Source organism: Sarcophilus harrisii, chromosome 3 (assembly GCF_902635505.1).
Source record: "Sarcophilus harrisii chromosome 3, mSarHar1.11, whole genome shotgun sequence".
Classification (NCBI taxonomy): Eukaryota; Metazoa; Chordata; class Mammalia; order Dasyuromorphia; family Dasyuridae; genus Sarcophilus; species Sarcophilus harrisii.
The window spans coordinates 30,164,468-30,184,443 of record NC_045428.1 but is presented as its reverse complement, the minus strand read 5'-3'; the positions used below and the strand labels follow the sequence as shown (position 1 = coordinate 30,184,443).

The following is a 19,976-nucleotide window of genomic DNA, read 5'->3' as shown; positions in this document are numbered from 1 at the left end:
GGGGTCAGATAGGACCAACCATATTATTACATGACCATATTATAAAGTATAATAAAACTCATGAAAATCTGCTTATCCACCCAGGAAAACAATCAGAAAACATTCTAAATGAACCTCAAGGGAAACCTAAATTTGGTGAGAATTTAAACATTTCTGAGGCCAAAAGTAACAAACTTTTTGGCAAGAAACTCAAAAAAGGCAACAAGTGAATTCCAATAAAAAGGCCAAAGAGAGTGCAACTCTACAACAAAGCCCTATCAAGGACATTATCCCCCACACGAAGATGATTCCTTGGCTCTGGTGTTCAGGGCCTGCCAAATAGAACACTTAGGACTGAAGATAATTTTTTTCCACAACTTCCATGCTGAAATTATTTTGAAAAATCAGTGCCTATAGACAGACCATAGTCCTTCAGAGGGAGAGGTCATTGAACTATTGTACCTAAGAAGTATTTTCTTTCATTTCCTGTTTCATGCAGAGGATTTGGTATGCCTTATGGGTTATTCCCACAATGTCCTTCTCAGCTCAAACTTAAGGGTATGTGTATGGGGAAAGCTGGGTTGGAAGGAGTTTATACCATAAGAAACTCATTAACTCTCTCTACTATAGTGATCACAGAGTCTAAGCAGACCCCAAAATCTGGAGATTTCAGGGGGGAATCATGAATAAGGATAGAAAAAAATCTTTATTATCACTAATCTCTAATTGAAATGTAGCACTGCCTTCAATAATTAATTTAAAACATTTTTTTTTTTTAACAGCATTATGTTGAGAAGGCATTCTGTGAAGTCTTTCCCATTCTGCCAAAGAAGTCACAGCACACAAGGGTTAAGGAGCCCTCTACCTTCAACTTTTTCCTCGATGCTCTCAGCCCACAATGATCACTTCTGGTTAACTTCAGAACTGAACACAAGAATTATCCTGATCACATAGTAATTACCCTTCCACTTTCCTCCTCCCTTCCCATTTCAACCATTCTATTAAACTCTCTTTAAACCACCCATGAAAGAACAGAAAAATCCAGAAGGATCCAGGAGGAAGAATAAAGAAAGGATGCTGGTTACAGAAGATCTCACAGTTAGACATTTTCTGAAAGCTTTCTGAAAATAATCCTTTCCCCCTTTTCTACTGATGGGATCAAAGTATCCCTCTGAATTTACTCTTGCTATAACAGGATAAAATAGATATGAAATCCCAGCCACAGAATACCAAAGGGGCAGAATGGGATTTTTTTTTTAAGACAACAAAATTTGATTTCAACAAAGTGATCTGGTAGTCTCATATAATTCAATTTTTCAAATGAAATACTGATACTAAAAGAGATGGTAAGTAGTAAAGGAAAAGTATCATTTCAATAGGATTCCATTTACTTTCATTAATATAATTTAAAATATAAGCCATATTATAATTGATAGATGGCATTTATCCCTAAGTCAATGCTGGATAGAGTGTGCTAAGTCAGGGATACTTGGGTGCAAACCTAGCCTCAAATGCTTCCTACTTTTGTGAACTTAGGCAAGTAACTTAACCCTACTGATCTCAGTTTCCTTATCTGTAAAATGAGCTGGAGAAGGAAATGACAGCCCACTCTAGTATCTTTGCCAAGAAATTCCTGTGGACAGTACGGGTGTCCTATAATTCACTGATTAATGAAGAGTTGGACATGATTGAATGACTAAATAACACTAACAACAATGCTTACTACCTACTTCCCAAATTAGCAAAAGCAAAATATAACTGAATTAGTTTAAAAAGCAGCCTTGCCAAACATGAAGAAAGGGCAAATTCATGAGTTTTGACTAAATTTAATTGTTAGGTGTCATTTGTTCTAGGCACCATGACAGGGATAAAAGGATTAAAAAAAGAGGGGGAAAACTTCTCAAAGATCTATGGGGTCTGGCTGTCAAACATTATAACTATTGTTTTCAACTTTCAACTTTCAACCCAACCTTGGAAGAAGGTCTCAGTTGAAACAATAATTAGAATACTTGACTGACAAAGAAGGCTTTTATAATTGAAAATACTCTGGAGGCAAAAACCTGTGTCTGAATCTCTGGTTTGTCAGTTATTTTTCTTTGACTTTATATACTTCTCTTTCTTCCTAGCCACCTATCTACCTGCAAGAATCTCAACCCTCCCTCTTCCCCCTTTTTTCCTTTGTTCCTTCCCTTCCCCCAGTCTTTCTTTCCTTCTCTCTCTTTCTTTCTCTTCCTCCCTTCCTGACATTCTCTTTTCTTTTCTTCTCTCCTACCTCAGAGAACCACGATTGCAAACCCCTCATTTTACAGATGGGGATTAGAAGAGATGACTTCTATCCAACTTTAAATTTATGATCCTATAAAAATAATTATCCAGAAAACAAAACAGAAAAATGGACACAATACCCAATAACAGCAAGTCAGAAAAAGTCATTCAGTTAGATTGAGGACTAGCTAGAGAGTCTAGTCAACACGATTTCCAGGTCCCTAACTGGTGGAAGGTCATTCGATTCTCGAAGCCTCGTTGTCCGTCCCTTCCACCCCCACATCCCAGGGCCCTTCCACATCCATGAATATACAATTCAGGATGTTTGGAGACTGGAACGCCATGTATTCTGTAGCAGTTGCTTCCAAACCACATGTTCAAATATTTTTGCAGCTGACTGTGGCTTCAGTGGAAAGGCCTGCTGTTGTTCCCAAAGAATAGAGGCTATGTTGGAGCCTTGGCCGCAGCTGTCCAAGGTCCAGCACCACCTGAAAAACAAAGTAACTAATCCCAAGAGCATTGGCGTGAATCCCCAGATGGATGGCCCAAGCTGTTTCATTGTGCGTGGGGTCATCGTGCAGGGGAGCCCGGTAAGGATAGCTGCCAGATTTTTCTAAATTTCAGTTAAAACTGCAGAAGTATTAAGGCCACAAAGCTAAGGTTGTGAGGAGAAATGACCCCTTCAGGTGATTTAACCTTCTCCTTAATATAAGATAATTTCTTAAAAGCTCTTTCTCAATGTAACTTTGCTCATGACTAACATGGCATGGAAATTTTGGCTCAGATGTTTGAGTCAGTGGACCAGTCAATAAGAGTTTATTAGGCATTTGCAAAATGCCAAATATTGTGCTAAATGCTGGGGATACCAAGAAAATTAGATGTCCCTTGTTCTCAAGGAGCTCACAATCTCACTTCCTGTTGGAGGTCTGTCTCAAGGCCAAGTCCTATTTCTGAGCCTCAACTTCTTGATCTACAAGAAGAGGGGAAAAGATTTGATAGCCTTTGAAGGGTCTTCTTGCTCTGAATCTACAACAGTGACTCAGTTAATGAATAAGCATCTATAAAATGCTCACAATTTGCTGAGTCCTATGCTATCAAGACAGATGGGATTCTATGGATATAACAAAAAAAGCAAAGAAAAAAGCCCTCTGAAGCTTAAATTCTATTGGGGGAGACTACACACAAGATAAAATGCCAAGGTGGGAGGTAAGCTTAGAAGAGACAGCACTGCAGAATGATAAATGTGGAAATAATATTTAGAAAAATTGCCCATGTTTAACCTATATTGGATTACTTATTGCCTAGGAGAAGGAGGGAAAGAGGGAGAAGAGTTTGAAACACAAGGTTTTACAAAGGTGAAGGTTGAAAACTATCTTTGCATGTATTTTGAAAAATAAAAATTTTTAAGGAGAGAGAGGGAGAGAGAGAGAGAGAGAGAGAGAGAGAGAGAGAGAAAGAAAGAAAGAAAGAAAGAAAGAAAGAAAGAAAGAAAGAAAGAAAGAAAGAAAGAAAGAAAGAAAAAGAAAGAAAGAAAGAAATGGCACTAGCATTTTGGAGGGGGATGTGTGTGATGTGAAATCTATGAAGTCTTCTTGGAGAATGTGATATTTGAGTTAAGCTTTGGGTAATTCTCTCCTTAAATAAGAAAAGAGTCTTTAGAAACACTTTTCTCCCACCTAATTCAAAAGATTCCTATTTAAATGGAATCCTTGACTCCCAATTGTGTCCCCAAGTCATTTTATCTCTGCCTCCACTTGCTTATGAGTGAAATAGAGATATTGTTGCTTGCCCTTCATTATTGAAGGTCAATGATATCATGGATAATGTCTTGACTTGTGGGTCAATTTGCTTTAAGTGAGGCAGGGTTATACCGAGAAATCAGCCTCACACTATCTTTTCAAGTCATAGACATCTGATGGCAAGATAAGAATCAAGACAGCTGGCAATGGCTTAGGATGATCTAATGACTTTGGCTTCTTCCATCTCTGACCAAGGTCTAAGCACTCTATTGTTTCAGCCATCTTCATGGCTACTGGACCAAATTGGTCATATGCACCCATTCTGCCAAGGGAAGTCTCCACGTGCTTGGGATACATGTCACTGACCCATTGGCTAATCTCAATCTAGTATGGTATATCTGCCAAGATGGTTTACCAGGGTATGGCCAATGCTCATGATAAAGCCTCTGGGAGCCACAGGTGAGAGAGTAGCAGTTAAACAGCACAGATATATGAACAGCCTTGAAAAGAGCTCAGTAGACCAGCAGAAATGCTAGTCCTCCCAGAACAGCCCTCAAAATGGGGATAATAACACCATCTACTGTGAGGTATTGTGGGAATTAATGAGATAACATTTGTTAAATAATGTTGTTAATTGAGATAGTAATTGTGAAGCATTTAGGACAGTGCCTAATTCACAATAGGTAGTATATAAATATTAGCTAATATTATTATTGAAATAATAATAGGAACTACCTCCAAAGGTTGTTGGGATAGTGAATTTGAATTCATGTCTTTGTAACTTCACATCTAGTGCTTTATTTACTATGCCATTTAAGTCATTTTGTTCTACAGATGAGCAAATTGAGGCTTGAATTCAAGGGATTTGTTCATGATCACAGAGTTGTAAAATATCAGATTCCTAATCCTATCTCTTTGACTAAATTTTTCCCTTATGGACAGTCAGAGAGCAGATAACAATGATGATAATTCCAGGAAGGAAGAGTTGACCATCTATATCTTCAAGGATAAGCTATGACTTGGATTAGCCACCATTAAAGGAATGGGTGCAGCACATGGGATAATATTCCATAAAAGGAAAATGAAGGCTTTTAGCTACCTTTGACTGTCTGGTTGCCAGCATTCCATCTGTTCCCCAGCTGTGTTCCCTAATCCCTTTTAATAATGTTGGGTTACATGATTCCATGAGAATCTAGAGTTCATCCAAACTTCATTTTGTGTTTGCTGCCAGGATTGATTTTTTTAAGACACTGGTCTCTAGTTAAAAGCTGGATAAAGAGAATTCACTGGCAGGTGTTAATTTCCAACTAAGCCAGGCTGGGGGAAACCATTCACAAGTTTTGAAGGATGCTACATGTGTGTTGACAATTACCCATGCAGGTAGAAATATTCAATTCCTAACTTTTTTTCAAGCTCTCTTAAGTCTGTCTACATTGGCTTTCAAGGGATGATGGGATTGGAGGAGGAGGCCTCTAAGGTCCCTTCCCCATTCAAGTCTATCGTGGCGGGTGGGGTCATACAACGGAAAAAGAGTCAGATATGGAGGACCAGAGGTTGAGTGCTAATGCGACTTTTTGATTCCTGTCTGGCTCTCTCCATTCCTTAGCTATAAAATAAAGAGGAATAGATGGGACGGCCCCTAAGATTTTTGTCTAGCTCTGAAACAGATTCCCATAAAGAGAAGTGTAAAATTTAAGCATCCTCATTCATGTGCATATTGTGTCCCCCTTTAGAAAGAATAGAGGCAATCAGGGTACAGAGTTTATTATCTAGAACTCATTACAATACTAAGAACACAGATGCTTAATAAATGCTACTTAGACAATGAAATCTTTGAAGGGGAAGGGATGAATGAATAAATGAATGAATTAATGAATGAATCAACATGTGGAAGTGAGAAGGGGATCATCACCAGGATGTGTGACTTCCTTCATACAGGAAACTCCCAGATGAGGAAATTTCTCCTATCAATGCAGGTTGGTAAGTTTTCCATTGTTTATAGTCTCAGAGAATGATCTAGAGCAGAAGTGTCAAAACATGAGGCTCACAGCCATAATGCCTTAGATTGTAGCCCAAATTAAATTAAAATGGAACAGAGAAGGAGTCAGGAAAATAAGTGAAAGGACAATAAAATAGAAATAACATAAAATTTTAAAACTAAGGCAAATACGTGGCCTGGAGGGATGCTGAGGCACCATTTTGTGGCCCCCATTTCTTTTAGAGTTTAAGACCAGTAGTGTATAAAGAGAAAGATTAACTGATTTGACCAGCCTTATACAGTGTGTGTGTGTATATATATATATATATATATATATATATATATATATACACATATATATATACATACACACATAGCCAGTATATAAATTTTTACTGATTGAGGATTTGGGGAAAGCCAGTCATTTTTCATTCATCTCTCTTTAAGTGACTATACTGATGCCTTCAAAAATCTCTCTTATGATAATGTGGAGAAAATACTCATCCCTACCTACTCTAAAAATCAAAGCTAAATCATTATTGTTTTTAGCAGGTTAGCAACAGTATTATTAGAGCTTTCAGTTTTAAGACTTGCCTCAATTGGTCCCATGTAATGGATGCAAATGTAATTCATGCAAATGTCATAATGAAAAGCTGAAGCTTCTGGTAATTTTTTTTTCTGAGAGCAAGTTACTGGAAGACAGGACTATGGTGCTACTATTCAGCATTTAATATGAAATTAATTCCAACCTATTGAAAAATCAATTGGGTGTGATATAGCAGGTGAGGGAATGCCTAGTGGTAGAGGCTGAAGAATATGACTCATGAGGAAGGAAGGAAGGAAGGAAGGAAGGAAGGAAGGAAGGAAGGAAGGAAGGAAGGAAGGAAGGAAGGGAGGGAGGGAGGGAGGGAGAGAGGAAGGAAAGGAAGGAGGGAGGGAGGAAAGAAAGGAAGGAGGGAGGGAAGAAGGGAGGGAGAGAGGAAGGGAGGAAGAGAGGGGGGAGGGAGGGAGGGAATCTTGTTGATCCTATTCCCCATACCAAACATTCACAGTTACAACTGAAAGTCACTTTTTAAAACCTGGGGTAATTTTTTTTTTTTTTTTTTTTAATTTTAGCTGATTACTGGCTTTCCTGGCTTCATAAGAATGGAAGCTAAAATTCCTCCTTCAAAAGAAATCCTTTCCCATTCTTGTTGAATGCTGGGACTTTGCTCTCCAATTTATCCAGTCTATACCTTGTTTGTCCATAGATAATCTTCCCCAGTAAATGGTGAGATTCAGAAGAGGGACTGTCTACTGCTTTTCTTTCTTTCCATATAATTTATACAATGCCTAGCACAAAAAATAGCTTTTCTTTCTTTCCATATAACACAATACAATGCCAAAGCACAAAATGCTTAATAAATTCTTATCAACCAACTGCTGTTTGGAGATGACCAGGACCCCACATCTTTCAGTTCTAAACTAAATAACAAATTTTTTGAGAACGCTGTCATTTACCATTTTAAATTATAGCTATTGGGTCACAGAAAATTAACTCAAATCTACCAGTTGGGCCTCTCTTCCCATTTTCCATCCCATGCACTGAAGTGACTTACAGAAATGTGGAGAGAACATCTGTAGCTGGCAATGGAATAGAAAGACAGACAGAACACATCCTGATATCTCTGATAATGGTAATGTCTGAGAGAGGGTAGAGTCTATATAGTCATGGGGTCTCTGAAAAATCCTTAATATTTCTGAAATGGAGCAGAACTTTAAGACAATTCCATGTAAGTGTCTCAACCACATGCTCTTGCTCACAAAGGCCTTCGGTTTATTGTAAAACAGAATTTCTAGAGACAAAAAAGAATATGCTTTAAATCTAATGTCCAGGGTAACTGTTGCTGAGGACATTGCACTGATTGTGGGTAATACCTCATTCACCCTCATTAATCCACATACACATAGGCAGACCCCATCATCTAAGCCATTTACCAAGGCTTCATTAACAGTGATATTCCTTGGTGAGTAACATAAGAATAATAACTACTATCATTCAGGGTTTTAGAGTATGCAAAGCACTTGATGCTTGTCATCTCATTTGAGCCTCCAAAGGACAAGGGAGATGGGCCTGACAGGTCACAGGATGATAGAATGAGAGCTAAAAGAGACTTAGAGACAAGTCTGAAGATATATGGACAAATAAGGAAACAGACTCAGAGAACAGTTCTCTAAGTGATTCCTTCAAAGTTATCCAAGTGGTAAATCACAGACCTGGGATCTAAACTCAGATCTCTTTGTCCACTGGGAGAAGTAAGGATCTAACAGATCTGAATTAGACAACTAGTGATCAACTATCTCTAATATTCTATCTGGGTTAGAGTTTAGAACCTATGAAGCCCTCAAATAATCCTCAATCCTAGTTTTTATAGAGTTCTGCCTTCTTCAATCTTTCACCAGAGCTGGTCAAACATAACTGTATTTACAAGGGAAGCTACCCACTATTAGCTCACTTCTCCTTTGGAGCAGTACTTTTGTGAATAGAATAACTGTCAAAAGAATTATCAGCCAAGACTGCAGATTTTTCCAGCTCTTTTCTTTCTTATTCTTTGTTACAAGAGATGACTCATTGGATAGGGGAGGAGGGTAGAGAGATATATTTAGAAATGAAGGTGATATGAAAGAGGGTGAAAAATAGGGATTGCACTCAAATTTTAATAATGTTAATTATTATAAACTAGCCCATATAAAGTGGATGAATTTACTCTTTCAATGTTAAACTTTTACACATCATTAAATATGACAATTTTGCTTTACAAAGTACTTTATGCCTTTAGGAGAGTGATATTTCTGTCTCCTAGGGAATCATCTACTTGTCTCTCTATAGCTATTAATCTTCCTATATTTATATTTTGATCTCTTCTTTCTCTTACACATCTATCTGTTTATTTTCCTTCTTTCATTTTTGCTTTCAAGCTTTAGTCTCTTCCACATCTCTGTAGAAAAGACCATTCTCTAAATCTTAAAAGAACAGCTCACATTGAAATAGTGTTTTAAAATCTACAAAACGCTTCTCCTCTCCCCCCCTCCCCACAAGAGGTCACTTCTTCCTCTTTCTAGATTGCAGATTCTAGAGCTCAAGGGGGTGAATGGAATAACTTATGAACCTAGATGTTCTAAGACCACTGCTCTATCCAATACAAAATGGTGACATGCAGACTATGGCAAGCCATGGTAAAAATATCCAATCCTCTATTATAATGTGAGGTTCTTGAGAATAAGGAATGTGTTGTTTTGTTGTTATTGGGTCACCTCTTTTTTTGTATCCCCATTTTTGGGGACTGTTGAGAAAATTGAAGCAGACAGAAACAAATCAAGTGATCTGCCTGAGAAACATTAAAAGAAGAAACATTAAAATAGGGTAGGAGGAGGGGAACAGATACGAAGAAAGAGGATAAATCACAGGATGCTGTATGGGACCTCAGTCAACCTTACTTTCCTGAGCTAAAGAAACTGAAGCTCATGAAAGGAGAAGATCTTTCCAAGGCTTTTGTAGCAGCCATTTTCAGAAGCAGACCTAGAAGGGTAGCTTCCTGATATATCTTGCCATTGGATTACCCTAGGATGTCTATGTGGAAAACAGCTGTCAGAAATGTTTCTCTCCTACCACCTGCCTATGTTATCCACTTCTCACATTAAAATCAGATGTCAGCCACAAACAGATGTTCATGACCAATTCAAGGAAATGATACCTAGTTTCTCTGAAAGAAGAGATGGCTCAAAAAATAGACTATCAAACTGTGGCTTTTAAGCACACCCACACAAACACACATACATACATACTCCTCAGCAAGACCATCTCTTTATCATGGACCAGCAATCCATTTACTCCTCAGTTATATTACAAGGGAAGTTTGGAACCCACTGGTTGAATATTGTAAATAACTTGATTTAATCCTAAGGAGGAATAGTACTGACACTGACCAACTACTGATACACCAAAATCTTCAGTGATATTTATGAGAATACTGAAGTCACAATTTAAGACCATAGGGTGACCAGTAAAATAATACTAGATTGCTGATTTGTTCACTCTCACTACTGCCTCCCCGACAGATGGAGCCTTGTAGAGGAGGTTGCCTTGAATGTAAACAGTCCCTGATTGCTAACACAACTTCAGAGAGAAAGGCAAGAGTGGAAGAGAGGGAAAGGGGGGTAGGTGAGGGAGGGAGGGAGGGAGAGGAAGAAAGAGAGAGAGAGAGATGTTGATGCCTTATGGAATAATTTGGAGGCCCATTCCTTGAGATAAATCTCCTCCAGAGACTAAATATTAATAAAAACTGTGCTTGGCAAAACCTTGAAATAGTTTTAAGGAACTGAGTGATCCTAAAACATGGCTCGGTTCATCCATCCCTCTTTGTTTTAAGGACCGTTCTTTCCACTTCATAACTCGTGTCATCAGAAGTGTTGCTAAAGACAAGTCTGAGGTCAGAGACAGGCCAGCGTGTGCTCTGAAAGTGGATGGCTTTCTTTATTTGTAGATCGTTGGGGGGTCTGGGTTGTTTGGGGAACATCTATCTCAGAGATGTTCTAATGGGAAAGAGGCTTAGTTCAAGAAACTCACATTGCTACATGCTTTGATTTTCACAGAATCCTAGAGTCCGGAGGGACCTCACACATCTGGTCCAATCTCTGAAGCAGAGCCAAAAATGACCCTCCAAACTGTGCTCCAAATGAAGGGGGAAATCGTTACATGCACTTTGGAATAGCTCAGCTAGGAAGTCTTTTTTTATATCAAGCCCAAATTTCAGATCATAGATTCATAGCCAGACGGAATCCAAGGGGCCACCTTGTCCTCATTCATTTTACAGATGACAGAATTAGATGCAGGGATTAAGTGAGTAATTTAGGATCACAAATGTGTCAAAGGAAGGATTCAAAATTAGGTTTTCTTGATTTCAAGCCCAATTCTTTATCCACTACATCACCCTTCTTCTCACTGTTGCTCATTTAGCTCTGGGGGCCAAGAATAATTTTTACATCTTTGCTTAAAGGTAGCTATCATGGACTCTATGAGTCTTATTTGAGCTACCTTAAACACTTGTAGTCCATTTAAAGTGATGATTATTTGGTAAAGACTCCAGGCACTTCAGCATCTTTGTTGATGTCCTCTTGACACTTTCTTTTTTCTTTTCTTTTTTTTTTTTTAATAATAGCTTTTTATTTTTCAAAATATATGCAAAGATAGTTTTCAACATTCATCCTTGCAAAACCTTGTGTTCCATATTTATCTTTCTCCCTCCCCCACTTCCTTACCCTAGACAGCAAGTAATCCAATATAGGTTAAACATATGCAATTTTTCTAAATGTATTTTCACATTTATCATGCTGCACAAGAAAAAAATCTGATCAAAAAGAAAAAAAGCAAGCAAGCAACAACAATCTCAACAAAAAACTATGTTGTGATTCACATTCAATCCCCATAGTCCTCCCTCTGGATGCAGATGGCTCTTTCCATCACAAGTCTATTGGAATTGGCCTGAATCATTTCATGGTTGAAAAGAGCCAAGTCCATCATCGTTGATCATCACATAATCTTGTTGCTGTGTATAAGTTCTTTTGGCTCTGCTCACTTCACTCAGCATCAGTTCATGTAAGTCTCTCCAGGCCTCTCTGAAATCATCTTCCTGATCATTTCTTATAGAACAATAATATTCAGATACCATCATTTATTCAGCCATTCTCCAGCTGACGGATTCAATTTCCAATTCTTTGCTATTACCCAAAGGGCTGCTACATACATTTTTGCACATGTGGGTCTTTTTCCCTTTCATATGATCTCTTTGGGATACAGACCCTCCCTCTCAACACTTTCCAGCTCATTAATGGCCTTTCTAAAATGTGCATGCAAAACAGAGTCCAAAATTCTACATGTGGTCAGATCAGGGCAGGATCTATGTGGTGTAGAGGTCTTAAAAACAACAACAAAGAATCTAACTGTATTTTAAGGCTGAGTCAATCTCTAGGAGTACTGGGATAATTAACATGTTATTTTATAAATTAGCATGGTCAAATGCAGTCTCGTTAAAGAATGAAAAATTGAAGGCCATAAGTTTCCATAGAAATGGCAGGAGAGAAGTTAACCAAGTTAAAGTTTTAATGAAATACTGCAACAATTCTAAAGGCCAGTTGAGCAATTACCAATGATGACTTGGAAAGTCTTTGAAGTACCAATACCATTTTTAAGTGAAATATAGTATATAGAATGTGAATTTTTCTGAACTTTCTTTTTATTCATTTGTCTAAACTGGTTCTATATGTAGTGTCTGAGGGAACAGAGTAAAGTGTAGTCTGCAGGGGTAATGAAAAATGAAAAAGGAAAATAATGGGAGATTTATTGAAATGGAGATTTATTCAAATTTCAGAAGTCAGCATAAGGTCCATTGACCACAAGACTAGAAGTAATAAGTCTTTTGTTTTCTCCTTGCTCTGTTGAAGATTTTCCTTTTGGAAAATGTTCATCTAGTGAGAAGGCAAGGACAACTACATCTGGGGCAATGGAATCCCCTGTCCCCCTCCTATTTCCTGTCTGGTTCTTTCCAAACTGTGGTTCAGTATCTCTTGCTCATTCCTCTTATTCTCTATTCTTCTCATGTCTCTTTTCTGTGGAGTCAATTCAAATCCATAACCAAGGTCACTCTTAAGCCCATGAGAGCTGGATGATGTAGAGGGCAGTGCAAGTTAAACGAAAGAGTGCTAATTATCTGTACAGTTTTCTAACCAAAAAGAATTCTTTGTCTATTTTAATCTAGGGACCCACACTCTTTTTTCCAAAAAAAAGTCTGACCTGTTCTCATTGTTTTTTACTTTTTTAGACTGTACGTGGCAGGGAGATGTGAAAATCCAAGCTTAATCATTTCCTTGTTTTTTAAATCTTTCCTAGGCATTTTGATTATATTGTTGCTTACAACTGTCTGGAGAGAAGCCCTGAATTTTAGATTAAAAGAAAAAAAATCAGCCTTCAGATCAAGGGTTGTTATAACACAACTGTCCAAACACCAAGCTAGGGGTGTTTAGTTTTCAAATGAGGTTCAGAGAATGTACAATGAAGGCCAAGAATTCTTAATTTGGGGATCCCTCGACTTTTCTAATACTTTTTTTTTTTAAATAACTGGTTTTCTTTGTAATATCTTGCATTTAAAAACATTTTTAAAAACAATATTCAGTCGATAGGCTTTATCAGGAAGCAAATAGGGCACAAGAGTACCTCCCCACCTCCTTGGAAAAGTTAAGAACTTCTAGAGTAGATAAAAGAAAGTCTTCTTTCCTTTCAAGCAGGTGGATAACCAGAGTCCTGGCCCACATCCAGCACAATGACCAGGACATCACTCAGGTGAAGAAGGCAGTCAATAATTAAAACAACGGACAAAAGGAAGGCGGTACCTTTTGAGAGATATTGAAAAGCTCAGTTTGATTTTCCTAATTTAAAGAAGGAAAAAAAAAAATCTGAAGTTATCTGTTACAGCAAGCTGGCACAAGGAAATATGCCCAAAGAGAGGCTTTGTCTCCAACCCTCACATTCCAATCCCTATTAACATCCGCCACCATCATGGGAAACAAAGGGACCCAGTGTCAGGAAGGCCCAGGTGGGCCGAGGGCTGACTTTCCCAGGGTCTGCATATGCAGAAGGGATGACATCAATTTGGAAAACCAGCAAACTCCAGAAGGAGAGCTTTCTGGGAGTGGGGTGCCCCTGACACTGAGCTGAAGCACAGGAGTTCTGATCTCAGCAGAACGAGAAGACAGGATAAGCCCCCCTCTCCTCAGCCCCATCTCTACCCCAAGGATTAAACAGATCAAGGGAGGAATCCCAACCACTTTCTGGACACATTCTTTTATTATCTGTACCTGCAATTTCATCAGTCAAGGGCACTTCCACTGCTGAGACACACAAATGAAGATCTGTACTTTGTTGTCTGACAGAGGAGCCAGGGGAATTGATCATTTAATGACTTACCCTGTCAAAGGCAGGATCTGAATCTTTTCATAACCTAAATTAGTGACGCTGAACTGTCTGAGAATGACGCAACTATCTGATAAATTCTTCATCCAGTAGACCTTTATTAAAAAAACTACCGTACTGTTGGGTCATTGAATATTAGGAATGGGGAAATTAAAGGCCCTGGATCTAACTCCCTCAATGTACAGATAAGGAAACTGAGGCACAGACGGGGTGAGGTGGTGTGGTGATAAATGTTGAAATTGAAGACTTGGTTTCAATAACTCAGACAAGGTATGTGAACCTGGGGAAGTACCTTAACTTCTCTCTTCTATAAAATAAGGGGGCTGGTGGAACTAGCAAGATGACCCAAAGATCTCACTTCCAACCTTACTTCATGGCTTTCCTCTTCTTATAGTTCACAATACTGAATAAATTTTGGCCTTCAAGATCACCCTGCCTTCTCCTTTTCCTCATGTCATTCACTGGCCTCCATGTTTATCTACTCAGACCCTACCCAAGAGTTACTTCCTCCAGATTCCACTGGCCCTCCCTGCCAATCTCCCCAAATCTCATTTCCTGAAACTTTGTTTTGATGCATCCCCTCACTCCTTGACTGAGTTATTTGTTGACATGTCTACCTAAAGAAAAGAGGCAAGATGATACTAATCTTGACATCTTGGACTGAACTATTTTGTCAGTATATGTGCATGTATATAGGTAGATACAGAGATGGATGGATAGATCGATAAATAGAAAGATAGAGATATATTTATCTAAGATTAATTGATTTGTATTTATACTGTATATATTTTCAATATGCCTGTGAAGATCTCCATGAGAGTAGAGATTGCTTTATTCTTTACTCTTGTATTGCCAATCAACCACTGATTAGCCTCCAGGACAGGGATTCTCACAAAAAAGAAATGCAACATTCATTATAATCCAGCAATCATTTATTCAGCATTTACTATTCACAAAGTGCTATGCTGGATGTGGGGAATTCAAAGACCAAAGCCATTGACTTAACTGAAAGGTTATGAAGCAATTCACACAAATAGTTAGACTAGATAACCATTAAGGGCTTTTCCACTTGTGAAATTTTGAGATTCTGTTTTCTGGCCCCCAAGATTACCAGGGCATACTGCCCTAGTACTGCTTTTGGGGTGACATGGCCTTCTATGAACTCACTGTCTCTGGCCAAGCAAAGGAGAGCCAGGACATAACAAGAGACCAATTGACCTCCACACTTATCAAGCCAAGTGGAGCCACTCCAAGTCAAAAATTACACATTTTAGGCCCTTGACCTTTCAGAAATCTGCCAGAGAAGCTTGTCAGCTGCAAGGAAAGCACCCAGGTGCTTAAGGGTGGGAGTGTGGCAGTTATCCAGTCCAAGGCAAGCAAGAGAATTAAATAATAAAGTACCTAAATACTGGAAACTGAATCCTTACTGGAAAAGTCAATTCATACAAAAACATAGCTGACACGATTTGGTAGGAATTAGTACCAAGCCACTTCTCTACCCCAATAAAAATTGCTGATTATATAAGATAGCTGTCTAGGGATAGGGCTCAAACCTGAAATTTCACCACTACCTAATGCTACCATCTTAGCCAAGGATTATTTCTTTTTTTGTGTATATACACAAAAAAGACTAAGTACTGTACCTAGTCTCTGCCATTATGTGATGAGCTCCTTGAAGACTGTTCATTCTTTTATTTCAGACTTAGCATTTAAATGATGAGCAGATAGTTCAAAAAATGCTTCTTGACTTGACAAGACTTCCAGATAAGGACAAGTTCTCCACTAATGAAGGTCTGCCCCCTCTTTGCAAATTACAGCTTTAGAAAGCTTCCAAAAGCACTGAGAAACTAATAGATTCAGAAGGGTCACTCTAGCTCTGAGGATAACTTTTTAAAACTTCTCCCTCTCATGATGCCTCATTTACACTGGCTCATCAACTTGAGTTTCTTCCATCAAAATCTGGGAATCTGACAGTAACTCTCAACATCCAGGTCTAAAGAGCAAGCGGACCCTTGGAGGAGATGTAATTTACTTTTGCTCTTCTTATCTCTCATCTCGATATCAATTGTGGCTTTCTCAGGTTCTAAAGATACCATTCTGGCTTTCCTTGGGGATGATGGGGAGGGAGAATATCATCCCTATTAAGTCTTTGTGTGCTCTCTTATAAAAATAGGAATATCTCCAGGATGCTAATTTTAAAGTAAATTTCCCATTGTATAAAAATAGTTACACTCTAGGACATTAATTTTAAAGTTGGCCTTTGACAAAGTTTGGCTTTCCTGCTTGAGTTGGTCTAAAATTCATGCCTCTTTAAAAACATTCCCTTCTACCTGAAGGTTGTTCTAGAAGCCATATTAGTCCAGGATCTTGCTTAGAAAAAGCCCACGATAGGAATACAGTCAAGTGGGGCTTGGTGATTGCAGGAAACTCAACAGTGTCTAAACCCCCAAAAATCCCTGTGACATTGGGCTTGCAAAGACCACCTTTGTCCATACCTTAACCGGGCCTTAGAAATCATGAAGCCATCAACATGTTTCATTAGCCCACCAAACAAGGGGGCCAATGAGGGAGCAGAATTTATATGGTCCAAACCAAACCTGAAAAAGGATCCTGTCTACACAATACTGGCCACATGGATGTCATCTTGCCAGCATCAGTTCTCAGTCCTAAGTTGGATGTGTGGTAGACAGAGGACTGAATAAAAATCTTCTCCTAGATACTTACTGGTGGAGGATTTTAGGCAAGACACTTCATCTCTACCTCAGTTTCCTTATCTCAAAGAGAAGGCTAATAATAGCATCTACCTCCCAGGATTATTGTGAGATCAAATGAGACATCTGTAAAGTCTTTTTCAAGGAATTCTATTCTTCTTATGATCAAAACTACTTGGTCTTCAAAGAGTGAATCAAGTAATGAATTATGCTTGAAATGAAATATAAATAAATTTCCATTTCTTGAGGTAGAAATTCCCCATCCCCTTCCCTGTCTGGAAGGAATGGCATCTGGTCTAATGAGAAATAGTTCTATGGAGTCATCCACGTGCCCCATATTCTGCGGAAGACTAATTGTTTTGGCCTGGACTGAATACACATCTGCCGGCTTGGACCACGCGAGGAGAGAGATGTAAAGACAAGAACTCTTTTTGACATTTTAACTTCCACAGATCAGAGGAAGCAGAAAATTAGATAGGGCATGTGACAAAAAAAAAAAAAAAAAATGTGGGCTGCTGTGAAGTATGAAGAGAAAACAAGGTGCTAAAATATTGCTCCCAAGCTAAGAAATATGTTGGAGTAAGCCTGCCAATTCACAACAGAAATTCAGAGTAGAGCGACTGGGCGGTTTTCCATAGGAGATTATGGCTTTTAGTCAATGTTTGTGTATATATGTGACTGTATGTGTGCTGGTGGTAGTGATGGGAAGCGGGATGGGCCCAACAGACACCATCATTTACACATATGTTACAAAGCAGTCAAATATATTTTGTTTTTTCGTCTGGACCTAGAGATGTCAGGAGGGATAACTCCTGGTGTGAAACTGCCCTCCTGACCAATACAAAAGGATAACTACTCTACAAATGATCAACTTTTAAAAGGATCAATAAGCTTTTATGTTTACATCAATGATACTTCCCATTCTTCTTCTAACTGGCCACCTGAGAGCTTTAGGAAGTCAGCTGGTACATGGGCAGGTGAAGTGAGCTGTCCAGAATTGCACAACTTCTGGGTCTCCAAGGTGGGATTTCAACCTTAGGTCTTTCTTACTCTAATTTGAAGCTTTTATTCATGATGAGCAATCATTTGTCCATATTTATGTCTATTTGTTTGTATTCATCTGAGCATATATAGCACAACACAGAAAAATCCATATATCTAGATATGAATAAATAGATAGATATGTGTGTATACACATATATCTATACACAGAGATACAGATATAGATAGAGACATAGATATTAGTGGAGATATGAGTATAGGTATTGCTACAGATATGGGTCTGGTTAATAGTACCAATACTTTCTTTGCAATAGACATCTTGGAAAGTAGACTGCAATACTATTAATTTATTTGCCCATCCACTTTATATAAATTTGAACCTCAAAGTTTTCTTGTCTCAAAGGCAGGGTTTTTCTAAAATACATGATGTTGCCTATCTACTCTATGTACAAAGATACTGATCTCTCTCTGTCTCTCTTTCTCATATTAATTGATTGATCTATCCTTGTATCCATCCATCTGTTCATCAATCATCACTTTATCTATCCATTTATTTATAATATCTTCTATCTATCTGTTTGATGAAAACAAAGTAGAAATAAAACTTTTATTTTTAAAAACAAATAACTTAGGAGTTTACCTTGGGAATCCGATTCATTGGATTTGGGGCTGCTTCTTGCTCGTCTCTCAGCCTTCTTGATGCCAGGACCCCCACCGCCGCCTCCCCCACCACCGCTGCTCCCGGCATTGTGGCCTTTGCCGTAGCCATTGTAGACCGCTGTGCAGTTGTTCAGGTGACTTTTGTAGAGCGAGGAAGGGGGGCTGTTGAGTCGATTCTGACGGTCAGTCTGGCGATCCTTCAGTTTTTTGTGCTGGGGCTTGCTGTACTGGTCTTCTCTTGTAATGTAGCTGGTATGATATAGTGGTATGATTTCTACAAGAAGATGGTGGAAAGTTCATTGAAATGAGCCTGGGAGCCTCTCAGTCACTAAAGACTTTTCCCTTCTCAAATTACCCCATTGTACTTATTTAACTCAACTCAAGCATTTATGAAGTCCCTACTGTATAAGGTTTATCTGTGTCCAGGCTGCCTCACTGGAAAAGAGTGTAAGAGCACTGAGGGCAAGAACTGTTTTTGATTTGAATCCCTGACGCTTAGAACTTGCAAGGGAGAAACAGAAAAGAAAATCAGCATTTATTATGTTTCAAGCTACATATGCTATAAATATTTAGCTAAATATGTTAAATAAATACCCCATTTAATCACCACAACAAGATGGGAGGGAGGTGCTGTCATCCCCACTTGACAGATGAGAAAACTGCCCAGGGTCACATTGTTTAGTATGTGTCCGAGGTAAAATTTGAACTCAGATCTTTCTGACTGCAGGTCCAGTGCTCTATCCACTGTGCAATTTGCATAGAGTAAGCACCTGAGAAATGTACCTAGAAATAAGTTGACTTGAATAGCCATGGATCCCAGCACTGCCCCACTCACCTTGCTCTCCGTACAGTGTGGGGGGGAGATGGTGCTGTGGAAAAAACCCAGGTGGCATATCTCCAGGTCCTGTGACGGGTGGGTAGAAAGCTGTGTGTGAGTTGTGGATAAAATGAGGGTGATGGGCGAGGTACGGAGGTAAGTGATGGGTGGGAGAGATGGCCGAGGGGTAGCTGGGAGGGTAACATTCAGGAGACTGGGGTGTGACCACCACTCGACGGACCCCCGTGTTGTCTTCAATCACCTACAGAGGAAGGAAAAGGGCAAAATACATTAGCAAACACTTGCAAGATGCACCTTGCCTGAAACCACAATTTTTCTTTCCTTGCCACTTAGAAACCTCTGAGTATAGACTCACTACAAGCTCCACTATTAAAAACAGTAATGAACATAGCTAATATTTAAACAGCACTCTGAGAATTGTAGGGCACCTTGAAGGATTGCCTCACTTGATTCTGGCAGGCTTTGTGATTAGCTTGTGTAATTAGCATCCCCACTTTACAGATGAAGAGACTATCTAGGGTCACATGGTTAAGGAAAGTTTGGAGCAGAATGCAAATGTAGCACATCTTAATGTCATTTTTAAAAGGCAAATTAATAACTAGAAGATGTACTTATGAGCTAGTTGACAGTGAATAACAGAAAGCAAAAAAATCTTGGCAGAGAATGATGGTCCTATCACTAGTCTTCTCACCACCCACTTATTTCTTTTTAAGCCACTGCAATCTAGTTTACACCTACTGATGTACTCTGAAAGGTCAGCAATGAATGCTTCAGGACCAGATGCAAATGCCATTTATCA

The 19,976-nt window shown here is 38.9% G+C and overlaps 1 protein-coding gene across 2 annotated transcripts in view; it reads right to left on the bottom strand.

The window, feature by feature from the left end:
* The window catches only part of FNDC3B (fibronectin type III domain containing 3B), a 362,569-nt gene that overhangs the window by 117,853 nt on the left and 224,740 nt on the right, over positions 1-19,976 (bottom strand). For both annotated transcript variants that reach the window (XM_031957667.1, XM_031957668.1), the window contains exons 5-6: positions 19,175-19,418; positions 18,320-18,613 (exon numbers count right to left, since the gene is read on the bottom strand). In XM_031957667.1, the coding sequence (XP_031813527.1) occupies positions 18,320-18,613; positions 19,175-19,418 (538 nt within the window). The remainder of the gene's footprint in view (positions 1-18,319; positions 18,614-19,174; positions 19,419-19,976) is intronic.